Source organism: Lepus europaeus, chromosome 18, assembly GCF_033115175.1.
Source record: "Lepus europaeus isolate LE1 chromosome 18, mLepTim1.pri, whole genome shotgun sequence".
Taxonomy (NCBI): Eukaryota; Metazoa; Chordata; class Mammalia; order Lagomorpha; family Leporidae; genus Lepus; species Lepus europaeus.
In genome coordinates, this window is record NC_084844.1 from 38507644 (window position 1) to 38525552 (window position 17909).

At 58.7% G+C, this 17909-nt stretch overlaps 1 protein-coding gene across 1 annotated transcript; it reads left to right on the forward strand.

The window, feature by feature from the left end:
- The first annotated feature begins 9295 nt into the window (after positions 1-9295).
- Positions 9296-17848, forward strand: GAS2L2 (growth arrest specific 2 like 2). Its single transcript, XM_062216407.1, has 6 exons — positions 9296-9680; positions 10977-11218; positions 13320-13427; positions 14450-14546; positions 15109-15361; positions 16321-17848. Exons 1-6 carry the CDS (start codon positions 9296-9298, stop codon positions 17846-17848), a joined length of 2613 nt encoding a protein of 870 aa, XP_062072391.1.
- The last annotated feature ends 61 nt before the right edge of the window (positions 17849-17909 follow it).

A 17909-nucleotide genomic window follows, 5' to 3' on the forward strand; every position in this document is an offset into this window, starting at 1 on the left:
TGCCAACCTGAGACTCCTGGGTCAGGGACAAAGGACTTTATTACTCACGGTGCAGCAGCGGCGGCGGCGTATCCGCACCAGCTTCCTTGCCTCAGTGTCCCCAGAGTGTGATAGAAATAAGTAGCAACAGGCCGGCGCCGCGGCTCACTAGGCTAATCCTCCGCCTTGCGGCGCCGGCACACTGGGTTCTAGTCCCGGTTGGGGCGCTGGATTCTATCCCGGTTGCCCCTCTTCCAGGCCAGCTCTCTGCTGTGGCCAGGGAGTGCAGTGGAGGATGGCCCACGTGCTTGGGCCCTGCACCCCATGGGAGACCAGGAGAAGCACCTGGCTCCTGGCTTCGGATCAGCGCAGTGCGCTGGACGCAGCGGCCATTGGAGGGTGAACCAACAGCACAGGAAGACCTTTCTCTCTGTCTCTCTCTCACTGTCCACTCTGCCTGTCAAAAATAAAAAAATAAAATAAAATAAAAGAAATAAGTAGCAACAGATGCCTGCAGTTGCAATGGTTTCCCTTGTAAGAGGAACCCCGGCTTAGGGGACTCAATCTTTGATAATGGGCGTAAGCACACGTGCTGTTTATTCCAGAAGGAGGCCCTCTCTGCCTTCCAAGTGTGCTTAATATACGAGCTTCCTTGATGAGTCAGGGCCACTGTTTGCAAGCCATGCAGGAACTCCAAAGGCCCACAGAGAATGTCTCCCAACATGTCCATTCTCCCTAAATTTACTGAAAGAGCTCGTGGCCACCATGGCCCTTGGTTGCTAAATTCAAAAGCTCTGAACCCCAGTGGAAAGAAGGGGTCATCAAAGAAGGAGGTGCTCCCCTCTGAAGGGAGGAGAAAACTTCCACTTTGCTTACGGCCTTGTCTAAATACTGATGGAATCTGTGGATTCAAAAGGCTTCCATAGCCTAGGCAGCTCATGTCAAGAGCCTCGGGTGATCACTGATGTCACACATAAGAGTGTTAATTGTTAAATTAACAACAGGAGTCACTGTGCACTAACTCCCCATGCAGGACCTCTGTCCTCAATGAGTTCTATTATGAGTTAACTGTAAAACTAGTTCTCAAACAGTTTGTGTGTGTGTGTGTGTGTGTGTAAACTGTTGAAATCTTTACTTAGTATAGAGTTGGTCTTCTGTGTACAAAGTTAATTGAAAATGAATCTTAATGGAAAATGGGACTGGGAAGGGGAGAGGGAGGAGGAGGAAGGGTGGGAGGGTGGGTATGGTGAGAAGAATCACTATATTCCTAAAGTTGTACTTATGAAATTTGTATTTCTTAAAAAATAAATTAATTTAAAAAACCTCACTCCGCCTAACTTGAACAGTAAGAACAGCAAGAGGGCACAGGACAGCCAGAAGGCTGAGAATTAGGCAGGACCCAAGGAAGGCTCAAGACAAAGATCATAGCCAAAATCACCCCCACAGGAACACTTCAGGCACAGGGGCAATCTCCGCGAGGCATTCCTAAGACCCCCGAGCCCCTGACAGGTCCATCTGAGCCAATGAGCCTGTGCTGTGACTTTTAGGGAGCAGCCCACCAAGACACCTTGGCCCAAGCATCCATCTCCCCTGCCTCTCCAGGCTCATCGGCCTGGCAGCCCTTTGCCAGCCTTAGGGTGCTTGTTCCCACTTCTCAGGGCTATTTTGGGTTTTGTGGGAACGTCATAAAAATCTGGATTGTACCAGCAAAAAAGCGCATTGGAAACTGACCTCCCAAAACCAGTGACACAGCCTTTAGTGGAAACGAGAGAGCAAGTAGATAGTAAACCCATTCGCACACAGAGCGAGTGCCTGCCTCCCACACTCGCACTCCACTTTGGGAGACCCCTAGAGGTGGCAGAACCCACACCGGTAAGGACCTCAGACTTGACCGTATCTCTATCCAAAAGAGACCGCCGACAGTCAGAAGAGAACAAGCTCTCGTTATTGGCAAGCTCAAGCATCCTTGCTGCCACTCAGACAATCAGACCTGGAGAATGAGATGAGGTCAGTCTCTACGAGTAAAGCTACCACGTTCACAGAGAAAACCACACAGATGCTCTGGCTGGTTTCCTCTGCTGGGCCCATTCACCTGCCGGGAGGCCTTCGCTGGGCCCTCTCCCGCCTCCCCTGGACGAGGGGCCCTGTTCAGGTGATGACTCCCTTGTGAGGACCTGCGATTTCCACGTGGATTTCTCCCTCGTTCCTGCCGTGGAATTGCCAACGCTGATTTTGGGCCATGGAGTCCCTGTGATCAAAGGGGCCAAGTTCTTCGCCCCACTGATCTCTGCGTCTCCCCTCATGGGAGTGGGCAGATCTATGGCTTCGACGACAAATCATGACCAACCTAGTGACTCAGAACAGCACCAAGGTCTTCTCTTACAGTTCTGCAGGCCAGGAGTACAGCACGCGGCTCAGAGGGCAAAGTCTGGAGGCCAACCTGTTCCTTGCTGCTTCCAATTCCCAGAGGCAGCGGGCATTGCTGGCTTGTGCCCCCGTCACTCCCATCTCTGCTTCGGCTGTCACAGCTCCTGCTTCTGTAGCTCGGCCTCACACCCGTGGGTGCTCACACCTGACGATCTCGCCTTCTCCAGGCCCTTCGCGAAGTCGTATCTGCGAGAGCCCCTTGGCGGACCCCAGGTGCTGTGGGTTAGGAGGAGGCGCTCTTTGGAGGCCGCCCCAGGACACAGCACGGCTGTAGCGTTCTCGAGGGAAGGCATCGCCTCACCTGCAGCAACCCAGCTCCACCACTAGTCCAGGTGGAAGGCTGAGAGCCAAGGGACCTGTTTTTCAATAATTCCTAGGTAAATTCTGCATCTGATCTTACCCGTTTGCTGGTTCTCTGCCTCTGTGGCATCTTGGAGACTTGGCAGAACCTTTGACTGTAACTCTCCCACGCTTGATTTAGACACATGATTGATCTTAACCCGCCCCCTCGGGCTGGGCCCACACGCCCGAATTTCAAGGAGGCTCCACCTGGGACCTCAACAAAACCAGGATTCTATTAGCAAGAAAGGATAAGGCATGGCTCCTCCAAGATCTCTCGCCGTGGGAGATCCTCACTCCCTGGCGCTCATGCGTTGGGCAGGCCCCTCTCCTATGAAGTAAGGCTGACCTGGGTTACAAACAGGATATTGTGCAAATGGGGGCTTCTGCCTTGCTCTCTCTGGGCTCACTCACTCTAGGGAAAGCCCCTGGCCACGTCAGGACGGCGCTCAGCAGTGCTAGGCAGAGCTCTGTGAAGTCAGGACCCGGAACCGAGGCCCCCCTGCCCCCTGGAAACCCAAGAGAAGCCATCAGTGACTGCAGACCTGGCCGGTGACATGACTGCCACCTAGTGGAAGACTCGAGCTAGAACCACACTGAGATGACCTCAAGGTGACTACTGCTCTAAGCCACGCGGTTCGGTTCGGGCGGGAGCGATGGATGACTGACACGGACACAGGGCCAACAAGGGGCTTTCAAGTAGCTGCTGCGGAGAAAGGTCCGGAGCATGAATTCTAGCCTGCAGCCCTCAGAGCGGCCCTGGGGGACGGCTGCAACCACGTCACCGCTAAGCAAATCGAAACTCAGGAACGAGGTGTGACTCGCCCGGAGCCTCAGCCTCTAAAGGACAAAGGCAAACTCCGAGTCCTGGGCTGCCCTACCCCGTCTGGCTGCAGGGCACTCTTCCCACGGGGTTGCTGGCTGCGCACGCTCGGCTCCGCGTCGCTCCTATACTGACCCAGGTCTTTCTTTGTAGTTTTCAGCGCACTTTTCTTCTCGTTATTTCCTTCCAATTATCTCCTAAAGGCGCCAAGGCTATGAGTATTTCACCCTTTTAATGCTAAGGACACAAGAAAACTGAGGCTGACGGGCCGGCATTGTGGCGCAGCAGGTTAAGCCGCAGCCTGCGACGCCACCATCTCATATTAGAGCACCAGTTTGAGTCCCAGCTGCTCCACTTCCCATCCTGCTCCCTGCTACTGCGCCTGGAAAGTAGCAGGTGATGGCCCAAGTGCTTAGGCCTCTGCACCCATGTGGGAGACCTGGTTGGAGCTCTGGGCTCCTGGCTTCGGCCTGGCTCAGCCCCCGGCTGTTAAGACCATTTAGGGAGTGAACCAGCGGATGGAAGATTCTCTCTGTCCCTCTCCTTCTCTCTCAGTCCCTCTGCCTTTCAAATACATCTTAGGGAGGGATGGAGGGAGGAGGGTGAAAGGTGACACGGGGAAAGTGCACAGTGCAGGTGTTGCTTGCTGCAGCCTCTGTCTCCCGGCTCACACCAGTGCCCCAGTGCCCCGGCTGGGCTGGGAGAAAGATCCCCAGCTTGAGGCTCCCTCCCCTGCCTGACTCCTGTTCCAAAGTCACCTTTCTGGCTGGTGCACACAGCCGCGGGGCTCCCAGGAGGATCCTGTGGGCCCCGGCTGGAGGAGAGCAACGGGCTGAGGGAGCAGTCCCCGTCTCCGGAGGCCCCTAAGGACACGCGCCACCGCCAGCATGGTCTCGCTGTCGGTCACGGAAAACAATCCTGGCTAACCTGAGTAGGAGAGGATACCGCGCAGCCCGCAGATTCGCCAAGACTGGTGCACAAGGCTCCTCAAAGAGGCAGGAGGAAGGTCCGGAGACCCAGCACCACGGCTAAAATTCCACCCCAGAGCCAGGACCACGGAACAGTGAATCCCAATCATGGCTCGTGTTCCAGGAACCATGTGTGGGCGTCGCCAGGGCAGCCATAATGAATCCTTTTTTTTTTTTTTTTTGACAGGCAGAGTGGATAGTGAGAGAGAGAGAGACAGAGAGAAAGGTCTTCCTTTTTGCCATTGGTTCACCCTCCAATGGCCGCTGCGGCCGGCGCATCGCGCTGATCCAAAGCCAGGAGCCAGGTGCTTCTCCTGGTCTCCCATGGGGTGCAGGGCCCAAGGACTTGGGCCATCCTCCACTGCCTTCCCGGGCCATAGCAGAGAGCTGGCCTGGAAGAGGGGCAACCAGGATAGAATCCAGCGCCCCAACCGGGACTAGAACCCGGTGTGCCGGCGCCGCAAGGCGGAGGATTAGCCTGTTAAGCCACAGCACCAGCTGATGAATCCTTTTAAAAAACTTATTTTCTTTTAAAATATATTTGAAAGTGGGGGGGGGGGGAGAATCTTCCCCTTTCTCTGGTTCACTCTCCAAATGCCTGCATGCCTGCAACAGCCGGGACAGCACCAACCAAAGCCAAGAGCCCAGAACTCCATCCGGGTCTCCCTCAGGGAGGGCAGGGACCCACGCACGTGAGCTGTCACCTGCTGCCTCCCAGGGCGCACAGTGGCAGGAAGCCGTAACTGGAATGGGGGCTGGGACTGGAACCCAGGGATGTGGGTGTCCCGAGCAGCATCTTAGCTGATGCGCCAAATGCCTGCCCCTCCACTCACAAATTCTTCACCACTTCTGGGTACCTTGTCTTGGCCCCAGGTGGGCGGGTCTGAGGGACTGAGCCACGGTCACGTGCTCCTCATCAGGCCAACGGGGGCGGGGCCTGGTGAGCTTGCAGAGGTGGAATGGGGCTCCTTGGGGGGTGGGGGAGGTCCTCAAGCAAGGAGCAAGCTCAGGGCTGAGACCCACACCCTGCAGTGCCGCCTTCATGGGCGACAGGCGGCGCTGTCTGGCACGAGGAGAGCAGAACCCCACCGCGCCTTGCTCTCCAGATTCATTTTGTCTGTAACTGACAGCAAACCAACTCAAAGCAGCTTAAGAACAGGGTGGGCGCCCCTCTGTGTCACTGCTCCATCTGTGCCTTTCTATTAATTAGGATGTTCTGGGGCCTCGTGACAGGGTGAGCACCATCTTTTGTTTCTGACCCAAAACCCAGCTCAAATTCTATTTCATTAAAATCTTCCAACTGGAACAGACCTGCATCTACCCCCGCCCTGCCCCTTACAGAACTCACTGGCTGCCTGTTACAGTTCTCTTCCACTTAACACGGTCTTTAAAGCCCTGTCCTATGCAAAGTGCCCACAAGGCGAAAGCCTGGCTTGACTGACAAAGACAAAAAGAAGGAATTAACTCATGTAATCCAAGGATTGGCAAACTACAGCCCAATTCTGCACACAACCTGTGTTTATATGACCTCTGAGCTAAGAATAGTTCATACATTATACAAAAGAGAGAGAGAGAGAGAGAGAGAGAGAGAGAGGGCGCCTGCGTTGTGGTGCAGCAGGTTAAACAGCCTCCTGCGATGCCAGCATTCCACATGAGCACTGGTTCGAATCCCAGCTGCTCCATTTCCAATCCAGCTCTCTCTGCTAATGTGCCTGGGAAAAGCAGTGGAAGACGGCCAAGTGCTTGGGCCCCTGCCACCTGCAGCATGTGGAGCTCCAGGCTCCTGGCTTCCACCCGGTCCAGCCCCAACCTCTGCAGCCATGTGGCGAGTGACCCAGCGGATGCAAGTCCTCTCTTTTCACTCTCTCCTGGCTCCTGGCTTTGCCACTGTGGGCATTTGAGAAGTAAACCGTGGATGGAGCTTGCTCTCTCTCTCTCTCTGCTTAGCTGTTTGTGAAACAAACTGCAAAACAAACAAAAAAGCCCAAGGGCAGGCTCTTCTTAAACCAACCTGAGCCACAGGCTCACCTGCTCCATGGGTGCTCTCAACCGGTGAGGAAGACGTGCCCTCTGGGGCCACCTCTGGCTGTCATAATGGGGGCAGGGCGTGTACTGGCATTTGGTGTGTTAAGGCTAAGGGATGTTACACAGAAAACCCAGGCCCCAACAAAGAACTGACTGGCTTCAAACGTCAATCATGTCAAGAGGAAGAAAGGCTGTTTTCAGCGGCTGTGTGGCCGTGCAGTGGGTAAGCAAAGGCAATCCTGGCATTCCTTATCGGAGCACTGATTCATGTCCCGGCTGCTCCGCTTCGACCTAGCTCCCTGCTATGTGCCTGGGCAAGCAGCAGAGGATGGCCCCAGTGCTTGGGCTCCTGCCACCCATCTGGGAGACTGGGATGGAACTCCTGGCTCCTGGCTTCAGCCTGGCTCCGTCCCGTCTGCTGGGGTCATTTGGGGAGTGAACCAGCAGGTGGAAGAGCTCATTTTCTCTGTATGTGTCTCTCCCTTTCTCTGTCACTCTGCCTTTCAAATAAATAAATCCTTTGAAAATTTAAAAATAATCTAACAAAAGAAAGGCTGTTTCAGACCAACCTTATTAACTCGATAAAGTTACACGGAATGTAAGCATCTGGCGCGTCCTCCACTGGCTCCTCCAGGCCTAGGCCACCGCTGCTGTCCCATGGACGCCTGCAGCAGCACCAGCTCCACCTGGGGCCCTTGCTGCCCTCCACGCGGGCGGCAGCCTGGCTTGCAGCATGGGCCTCCTGCACCTGCAACACTTCAGCGCGACGGTCATTTCCCCCAGAGACACGCGTCACCTACACGGCCGTGCGCCAGCTGGGACCCCACTTCCTCTCTGCCTCCCACTCTGCCCATCTGCTCTTCTGAGAACACGCCAAGCGCGCTCCTGCCTCAGAGCCTTTGCACCGGCTGCTCCCACTGCCTGCACACTCTTTCCGGCCACCTGTAGGGCTCCCATCCTTCCCGCTCTCGGGTCTCTGCTCAAACGTGACCTTGGCAGTGATCATCTTTCCTAAGCCCCACACCCACCCTCATCTCCTTCACTCCCTGGGAATCAATGCCGCCTGACTTGCTACAGATTTCTGTTCAGCTGTCACCCATCACCCAGCCATGTCAGAGCCCCCATGAGGCCAGGGACCCACTCTTTTATTTACTGTGGTATCCGCAGGCCTAAATAGTGCTTGGCAGGGCCGGCATCCCATATGGGCGCCGGTTCAAGTCCCGGCTGCTCCACTTCTGATCCAGCTCTCTGCTATGGCCTGGGAAGGAATTGGAATATGGCCCTAGTTCTTGGGCCCCTGCACCTGGTGGGAGACCTGGAAGAAGATCCTGACTCCTGGCTTTGGATCAGCCCAGCTCTGGCTGTTGCGGCCATTTGGGGAGTGAACCAGCAGATGGAAGACCTTTCTCTTTATCTGTAACTGTGCCTCTCAAATAAATAATCTTTTTTTTTTTTTTTCAATAGTGCCTGGCACATAGTAGGTACTCAAGAAACCTTTGGGTTTTTTTGGGGGGGGTAAATAAATAAAAATATTCATTTTATTTCAAAGTCACAATGACAGACACACACACACACACAGCAAGAGATCTTCCCTATGCCCATAACAGCCGGAGCTGGGCCACACTGAAGCCAGGAGCCCAGACTCCATCTTGGTCTCCCACCTGCCTGGCAGGGACTCAAGCATTGGGGCCATCCTCTGCTGCCTTTCCAGGCACATTAGCAGGGAGCTGCAGGGACGCAGGGAGCAGCCAGGACTTGAACTTGCAGGCATCCCAAGGGGCAGCTTAGCCCGCCGCACCGCAAAGCCTGGCCCAGCAGGATGAAGGCGTGGTGGTGGCCACTGGAGAGGTGCCACGCTGGCCAGCCTGCTTCAGAAGAATCAAAGGGCAAGAGTGGGGCAGGGGGCAGGCGCTCAGAGAAGTGGGGTCCTGGTGCGCCGACACGGCTGCCGAGAGAACCCTGGGGAGCCGGGACCTCCGGAGACCGGCGCCTGAGCGCCCTGATGGCCTGACGCTCTCACACACATCTCTCTGTTCCTCACACTGCCTCAGACACTTAGGCACGATGGCTCCCCTTGTACAGCTGAGAAACTGAGGCCTGTAGAGGCCGGGCAGCGCGCGATGGTCACACGGGGACTCGGGGCCACACTCCTGTCTGTGGCTCCCGTAACTGCTTCTTTCACGACTTCCTGCTGGGACTGAGGGGCACAGGGGCCCTGGCCCTTCCCGGGGAGTCCCCGCTGCGGCAGTCCCCACCCCTCCATGCTCCCTGGCTCCGGGCCTGCCGCTCTGCAGGGCCGTCCTCACCCGCAGGGAAGGGTAAGGAGCAGTGTTTGTAGCAGCCGCCCGCCGTCTCCAAGGAGAGCAGAGGGAAGCAGACGGGAGAGGCCACAGGCGGCTGCGCTCTGACGCCAGTGGGGGGTAGCAGGCAGCAGAACTGCCCTGCCCAGTCCTAGGGGGAGAGAGGAGTGTCCTCACCGCCACCTGTCCCGGGGGGATGGCGAACTCTGAGCGGACAGACGGACTTCACCGGACAGGATGCCGGGGGAGTGAGGTCGCCGCAGGGCCACCAAGCAAGGAACGTTCTGGCAGGGCCTGAAGAATGCAGGGGGCGGAGGCCAGGCCTGGCCAGGAGGCTGAAGCCAGAGGCCAGCAGCAGAGCCGGGAGTCCCGGACTCTCAGAGGATAGGGGGGAAGCCGGGCCCAGAGCCAACAGGAGAGGGGAGGGTCCAGCCATGTCCCAGCCTGAGGGACACAGGAGGAGGCCGGGGCCCCTGGGGCCTCCCGTGCGCAGCATCCGCCCCTTCAAGTCCAGTGAGCAGTACCTGGAGGCCATGAAGGAAGACCTGGCCGAGTGGCTTCGGAATCTCTACGGGCTGGACATCGACGCAGCCAACTTCCTGCAGGTGCTGGAGACGGGCCTGGTGCTGTGCCGGCACGCCAATGCCATCACCGAGGCTGCGCTGGCCTTCCTGGCTCAGGCTCCCGCCCCAGCCCAAAGACTTGTCGTGCCCCGGGCGGGGGTGGCCTGCAACGGGGCTGCCCAGCCGGGCACCTTCCAGGCCAGGGACAACGTCTCCAACTTCATCCAGTGGTGTCGCAAGGAGATGGGCATCCAAGGTAACCGCACTGGATCCCCGTCCAGGCCTCGGGGTGGGGGGGCTCTCGGGGTGGGGGGGCTGTCCTTGCTCTGAGGTCCAGGCTGCATGGGGGGAGGGGGGGTCAGGAGCCTGAGTCCTCCTGTCAGAGTTGCCCTGGGCTACTTCCTCTCGCCTCATGCCTCAGTTTCCCCAGCTCATAGTAAATTCCAGTACCTGGGCGTGCTGGTGATTGATAAATGTTTGCTGGTGAATCACTCAACACAGACGAACACCTCTCCTGTGTTGAGCACAGGCGAGCCGGAATGAGACCAGTGCCCAGGGCAGCACCGCCTGGCAGGAGACAGATGAGTAGAGGCAAATCACAGCCCACAGTGATGAAGGCTCCAAGCCCAGATGTGTGCGCTGGGCTGGGCAACCCCAACCGCAGGGGGTGGAAGCAGGGGCGGGGGGGGGGGGGGGGGGGGAAGGACTGTGGCTGCACCTAGAGACATCAATGGAAGTGGGGTGGGGGTGGGGGTGAGCGTTGGGAGGGGGAGGAATCCTGGGGGGTGTGGCGGAAGGGGTGAACCTCCTTAGGGAGGGCGGGGAGAAGCTACAGGTGTGGGGCACAGGGCCAGAGTGGGCAGAGACCTGGGGAGGAAGCCGGTGCAGAGGCAGCCAGCCCGCCCACCCAGCGACTGCCGCGTCAGGTCCCCCATCTCACGGGCCTTGGGCCCAGGAACGGGAAGAAGGTGCAGGCCACATCATCCCTCAGGCCAGAGTAGGTGGGAGGGAGCCAGGGGAGGGCCGGAGCCGGCTCCCCGCAGGACTGGCAGGGGAGGAACCGCTCGGGCGGGAGGCAGCACTTCCCAGACTGCAGCTGCCGAGTGAGTACCCATTAGCTGCCCAAGCCCGACAATCACCCCATTTTACAGACGGGGACGCTGAGGCTCTGGGACTAGCCCGAGGTCACCGAGCTGGCTGCTTAGAGTAGGAAGGGCTCCCACCTTAGTGCTTCGGCACCTCACGCCTTGGCGAGGCTGTTTGCTACGCCCGGCAGGTGTCAGAGGTGCGGGGCATGGGTGGAAGTGGAAGTAACTGCTTCAGGTTCCTGGGCCCATCCTGGCGAGCAGAGTCAGGAAGGCCCACAGCCCCAGCGTCCTCTGCGGTGCTGTGCGGGCCTTACCTTGCCGCAGCCACTCCTGTGCGTGGGGCTGCCTGGGCCGCACCCAGGCCCGGAGCAGATTTGCCGAGAGCCCAGGATCCGCAGACCCCGCCCAGCCGCTGTGTCCTGCGCTCTCGACCCTGGCCGCCCCCTTTCCCCTGCCCACTGCAGAGGTGCTGATGTTCGAGACGGAGGACCTGGTGCTGCGCAAGAACGTGAAGAGCGTGGTGCTGTGTCTGCTGGAGCTGGGCCGCCGCGCCTGGCGCTTCGGCGTGGCCGCGCCCACCCTCGTGCAGCTGGAGGAGGAGATCGACGAGGAGCTGCGGCGCGAGCTGGCGCTGCCCCCCGCCGACCCGCCGCGGCCCGCGCCTCCCGCGCGCCGGCCCTGCCACTTCCGCAACCTGGACCACGTGGTGAGGGGCTCCACCCCTCCCCACCCCCGCCCTAGACCCTCTGAGCCACCGTTTTCTGTGGCTCCAGTTCCTGCCCTGACACTAATCCAGGTGTGACTTCCTTCATTTGAAAGGCAGAGAGAGAGAGAGACAGAGACAGACTTGGAGATCTTCCATCAGCTGGTCTCAGCGCAAGGGCCGGAACAGCCAGGGCTGGGACAGGCTGCTGCCAGGAGCCTGGAACTCAATGCAGGTCTCGCACGTGGGTGGCAAGGGCCCAAGGCCTTGAGCCATCACCTGCTGCCCATTAGCAGGAAGCTGGACCCGGAAGTGGAGTCAGAACTTGAACCCAGGCGCCCTGACATAGGATGTGGGCTCCCCAAGCAGGGGCTTTGTCATGCTCCACGCTGAGTCCAGCCCTAACCACAGGTAGTACTGCTCCGCCACTGCCATTTGTTACCTTTTAATACTGCACAGCATCCACACCTCACTCAAGCCTGTGTGGGTTGCTTGTTGAAAGACTGCGCGTCCTCTTGGGCACCTTGGTTCAAGTTTTAGATCCACTGCTTTCTGGCTGTGTGACGGTGGGCAAATTCTGCAACCTCTCTGTGCCTGGATTCCCTTATCCAGCATGGGATAGTAACAGCACAGCCTTTCTGTGACTGCTTTTATTGTTTAAAGATTTATTTGAAAGTCACAGGAGGAAGAGAGAGAGAGAGGTCTTCCATCCACTGGTTCACTCCCCAAATAGCCTCAACGGCCAGGCCAGAGCCAGGAGCTAGGATCTTCTTCCAGGTTTCCCACGTGGGTGCAGGGGCCCAAGGACTTGGGCCATCTTCTGTTGCTTTCCCAAGCGCATTAGCAAGGAACTGTTTCAGAAGTGGAGCAGCCAAGAAGTAAACCATATGGGATGCCGGTGTTACAGGTGGCGGCTTTACCCACAACGCCATAGTGCAGCCCTGACCGCTAAGTATTAGACGCGCCGGCACCGGCACCAGCAAAGGGCCTGGGACAGTGTCTGCACAGAGGATAGCTCCATGGGCCTTGGCGCGCACCATGGCTTGTAATACTTTTTATTCAAAAAGTTTCATTTAAAAAAATCTAGCTTTCTGTGTGCCTTCCACCTTTCGCAATGATCTCCTGCCCCTTGGTTAGGAAAGCATACTTGGTCTTGTCCTGCGCACGTGTGGTCCCAAGGAGCCCCCGTGGAGCTCCCGTGGACCCTGCTGCCACAGCTTTAGGCCAACTCCTGAGCATCCCAGGGCCCCGGCGCGTGCGCTGCCCGCTCTACCTGGTGTAAAGGTGGCAGTCCTGTTACCAGGGCCTCGGCACAGCCTCCTGGTGCTGAAGGCTGCGTTGCAGGAAGGCTGTGCTGGGCTGGCCCTCGCTGAGGACCCCTGCTGTGATGAACCCCACTTCTGCCACCAGGCAAGATACACTTCCGGGAGGTCTTTAACTCAAGGCCTGCTGGGGCTGGTGCTATGGCACAGCGGGTAAAGCTGCTGCCTGCAACACATATGGGTGCTGGTTCGAGTCCCAGCTGCTCTGCTGCTGATCCAGCTCCATGCGAATGTACCTGGGAAAGCAGTAGAAGATGGCCCAAGTCCTTGGGCCCCTGCACCCACGTGAGAGACCTGGAGGAAGCTCCTGGCTCCCGGCTTCAGACTGGCCCAGTTCTGGCTCTTGCGGCCATTTAGGGAGTGAACCAGTGGATGAAGGTCTCTTTGTCTCTCCCTCTCTCCCTCTCACTTTGCCTTTCAAATGAACAACAACAACAAAACCAAAAAACCAAAACAACAACAAAAAACCACCTCAAGACCTGTGGCCCAGGACCCTGTCCCAAGCCTGTCAGGTACCCCGGGCCACCTCCTTACCCGGCACACTGCACTGCCTTCATCCTCTGACCCCGGGGGAGACTGCTCCAGGTCTCGTCCTCACTGGGTCATCTCCAGGCTGCTCTGCTGTCTTCTCTGACCTCCCTCTCAGTCCTCAGCCCTGACCTCAACAGAAACCTTGGTGGTGGCTGGGGCAGATGGGGCCCCCACTGAGCATGACCCAGCGTAGCAGGAGTTTGGGTGCCTGGGCAGAGGGGAAGGTTGAGCCCGGTGCCCACTGCCCACAGGTGCAGAGCCTGGTGAGCCGCTGCACGTGCCCAGTGCAGTTCTCCATGGTCAAGGTGTCTGAGGGCAGGTACCGCGTGGGGGACTCCAACACTCTCATCTTCATCCGGGTAAGTCCCGTCTAGGGGTGGAAGCCTCTCCCTACCCCCGGGTCAGCAGAAGAGGCTGTCTTCCCACGGGACCTCGCTGGGGCCGGAAGGTAGGATGGGAAGTCAGCTTTCAGTCCAAGCATCAGGCCTTGGGGCTCCCCTTCTCCCCAGAGAATTCCAGGAGACTCCTGGCAGAGTTGGCAAGCCCGTCCCCCTTCTGTCACTACCGCAGCTTTTAGACGGTGGCACCAGGCAGAAGCAGAGCAAGGCGCAGGGAACCCCCACTTCCCTTCCCATCCCACTCCTCCACTGCACCCCCAGGTTTGGTCAGAGCAAGGGGCCTGAGAGCTTCAAGTCAGTATTCTGTGTGGGGACCTCATCACTCACCCCTGCCGTGCCTGGCTTAGTGCCTTCTGCAGAGAGAGCCGAGAGAGGTCCGAGATGGCCTCCCACCACTCCCGCCTCCTGTCTGTGCCTGGGCAGCAATGATCTGTCCCCAGGGGCGTGGCCACCAGCTCTGTAGGCGCAGTCAAGCCCTTTCCTCGGGCACAAGCCACATGGGAAGCAGAGCCAGCTGCCTGAGCCCTCACGCAGCGCCTGGGACAAGAGCCCTGAGAAGCAGGCAGCGCAGAGAACTGTGGCCCCACTTCTCAGCCGTGGAAATGAAAGCCTAGAGCAGCCTTGGGGCCCGCCCCAGAGACGGCTGGGCTCTGTTGCACACACAGCAGGTGTGGTGCAAGCCCCTCTCCAGCGAAGGGAGGGCCAGGCGGAGCCAGGCTGCCTGCTGCCCAGGAGATCCCTTGTCCAGTTGGGGGGTAACTCCCTAAGTGCCAGCCTGCCCCCACCCTTGGCAACAACACGTGTTACCAGCTGCTGGTCACAGGACAGACTCGAGCTGCAAACATGCAGGCTCCCAACCACACACCTGTGCGAGAGTGTCCGAGTGTGTGCGTGAGGATGTGGTGGGCGCTGGAAGGCCGCGGGCTGGTCCACAAACAGTGGCCGCCCTCTGCCTGCCCTAAGTCTCACCCTTGCACCCTCAGATCCTGCGGGACCACGTGATGGTGCGTGTTGGGGGCGGCTGGGACACGCTCGGCCATTATCTGGACAAACACGACCCCTGCCGGTGCACCTCCCTCTGTGAGTCCCCTGAGTATCCTATCCCCTGCGCTGCTGGTCGGAGAGCTGTAGCTCTTGGCTGGGGAGGCTGGAAGCAGAGGTGGGAGTAGGTCTGATCTCTGGGGCGCGAAAGGGTGGGGAGGATGGAGGAGAGTCCACTCTAGCTGGGCAGTCACGGTGCAGGGTTACTGACAGCCACCAGATGGCGCACAGCCCGTGCAGAATCAGCATTTGGTCAGGTGCGTGGCGGTGCTGGGGTCCAACATGTTAGCCCAAGCCCGATCTGGAAGGTCTTTAGTCTTTGCATAAATCTCCACCAGCCCCTCAAGACACCCCAAAATAAGCACATAATCTAAGTGAAAGCTGTGGGCCTCAATACCATCCCAGCTCTAAATAAGTCCCCCAGCTGGACACCCTGAGAAACATTGTATCCTGTGTCCTAGCAGGAAGCTCTGGTGCAGGGCTGTGGGAGCCACTGTCTGTGAGGCAGGATGGCAGGCGTGGGAGAGCTGGGGAGCAGAAATGGCTCCAGCTGCAGGAACTGAGCCCTTCCCTCCTCTCCTTTCTCTGGCCGTGTTGGTAGCGCACAAGCCAGGCAGCTTCCTGAAGCCCCCAGGCCCACCAGTGCAGCACGAAGTGAGGGTGCAGGACGGACCCTCGCAGCCCCAGCCTACGATGACCATCAGTCGCTCCCAGAGCCCGCTGCCCCCTGTGGACTGGAAGACGTACACAGCGGCAGGCCGAAAGCTAAGACCCCCAGCCTCCTCCTCCCCCAGAACCTGCAGTGAACAAGGAGCAGTGGCAGGGGTCCTCCGCGAGGTGGCGCCATTCCTGAGGTACAGGGGAGGGGCAGGGAAGGGCCTCTGTCCTCTGCAGAGAACACATTCTCGGTGGGCACCCGCCCTGAGACAAAGGAAACAGGTGTCCCTACCCCAACAACACCTTGGGTGTTCAGAACCAGAAAAGCAACCAATACCTTTGGGTCTAGTGTCTCCATCTGCCCACCCATTTCACAGATAAGCAGCCTGAGGCCTGAAGAGGGAACAGACTTACCTAAGGTCCTTCTGCCATTCTATGGTAGATCTGAGGCTAAGACCTCCCCCTGAGATCGGTGAGCTCTGCTGGCCAGACCTCTGGCTTGGGACCCCACCTTGAGGGGTTGGAAGTACCCTAGGCCTGGACCAGGCTCCTTCAGTCTGCTGCACAGGGAATGAGGGAGAAAAGATTTAGACAGTGACTGCCTCCAGGGGGACTCTAGGGTGGTCACAGAGAGGTCTCACTGTCATTCAGGAGGCCCAACCCCCTCACCACTGGTCATCCCTGCCCGGAGCCAGGGGCCTGGCCTGATGACCCTGCCAGCTGTATCTATTTTATCTTTTATCTATCTATCTATCTATCTATCTACCTACCTACCTACCTACCCACCATCTTTTCTGTCTGTCTTTAGGATTTATTTCATTTATTTGAAAGAAAGATCCAGAGAGAGAGAGAGGTCTTCCATCCACTGGTTCACTCCCCAAATGGCTGCAATGACTAGGGCTAGGCCAGACCGAAGCCAGGAGCCCAGAGCTTCTTCCAGGTCTCCCATGTGGGTGCAAGGGCCCAATCACCTGGGCCATCTTCCACCGCTTTCTCAGGTGCATTAGTAGGGGGCTGGATTGGAAGTGGAGCAGCCAGGACTCGAACTGGTGCCATATGGGATGCTGGCGTCCCAGGTGGCAGCTTTATCCACTACACCACAGTGCAGGCCCCATCTGTCTCCCTTTCCAGGCTTATGATTCTCTCTCCCTTTCAGGTCCCAGGAGAGGTCACTCACCCCGTCTCAGAGGCAGCTGCCAGCTGGGGACGGCTCACCAAGTCCCCAATCTTTGTCCACCCCTAGCGGCCAAGAGCCACAGCGCACCTCATCAGGGAAGAGAGAGCACAGATGCTCCCCCACACTCTCCAGAGGAAGGACTCCCACAGCTTGGATTCATGAGGAGACAGACAGCCGGGGAGCCCACACCAGGGCCCCCACGCCCCAGAGACTCCGAGTCCCTGAGGCCACCACCAAAGGGACATCAGCGAGAGGACCTTCTCCCCTGCCTCATCCCTGTGGCTCAGCCCAGCCCCTGGGCCTCAGGCTGCCCCTCCAAGGAGAGGCGGAGGGTGCTTCCCCGCCCATCAGGGAGCCCGCACCCATCCACACCCCCTCTCCTGTTAAAGGATTCACCAGGATCCCCATTCGGCTGCCCCTAGCCCGCCCCCCCACACCAGGTACCACAAGTGGAGGTCCCACTGCGAAGCCAGGGAGAGGCCCTTTCCCGCTAGGGGCTGTCACAGGAGACCTGGCTGGGTCCAGACATGGGGACGGCTGTGTCGCAATGAACCAGGGGGAGCAGAAGCCACACACCCGCCTCACCGCAGAGGCTGAAGAACCACGGGGACTGGGTCTTCAGGAGCAGGAGGGGAGGCTCACTCCCCGGCCCCTGGGCAGGACCAAGGAGCAGGCCGTCTACCATAGCCTCGAAGAGGAGATTTTGACCAACATGAAGCTTCTAGAGGTGGGCGCTGCCCATCCTCGGGGCACAGGGCCTCAGGGCATCCCTCGCAGTGGAGTCTACGTCCCCAGCCTGGGTGCGCCATGGCCCGAGACTGTCGGCCTTTATGACAAAGTCATTCAAGAACTGGCTCAGGGCCCCCCACCTCTCCTGAAAGTAGACTTGGGAGCCTGGAAGGCAGCCCCAACCGGCTCCCCTAAGCCAGCTGCTACCACAAGCCCAGAAAGCCCCAAAGGGAAGCTGGGAGCCAGAGCAAAGCCAAGCATCTGTGCCAAGGGCACCAGGATGGGGAAGGGCCCGCCTCACAGAGGGCAGGGCTACTCAGGGCCTGCTGTGTCTGCCACCCTGGACCTGGCCACTGCGTCACCCGTGGACCCCAGTGCTGACAAAGCCAAGACACATCTGGGCACGAAGAAGAGCAAGAGAACACTCCGGAAGCCCCAGAGGATCCCATCCATCTACAAGCTGAAGCTGAGGCCCAGGATCCGGCCCCGGAGAGACCACAGGCCTGAAAAACGGCCATCACGAATCCCCAAGCCCCTGGCCTACCTCTGCCTGGGTCCAGCCAGGCCACCCCCCAGGGGCAGGCTGAGAGCAGCACTGGGCAGCAAGGGAGGGCAGGTGTCCCTGGTGGATGGGGCTTTGGCAGATGAGGAGGGGGAAGAAAATGAGAGGAGGGAGCCAGCCACCCCAGGGAAGAGCAACCCCCAGCCTTCAGGGGGCCAGCAGCCTCCGCAGCTCCCTCCGGCCCCACCCCCACTTGAGGAGGAATCCTGGGTCTGAGCAGCCTGCAGGTTGGGAGGAAGGGAACAGAAGAGAAGCCTGTGTGTTCACGGGAGCATCA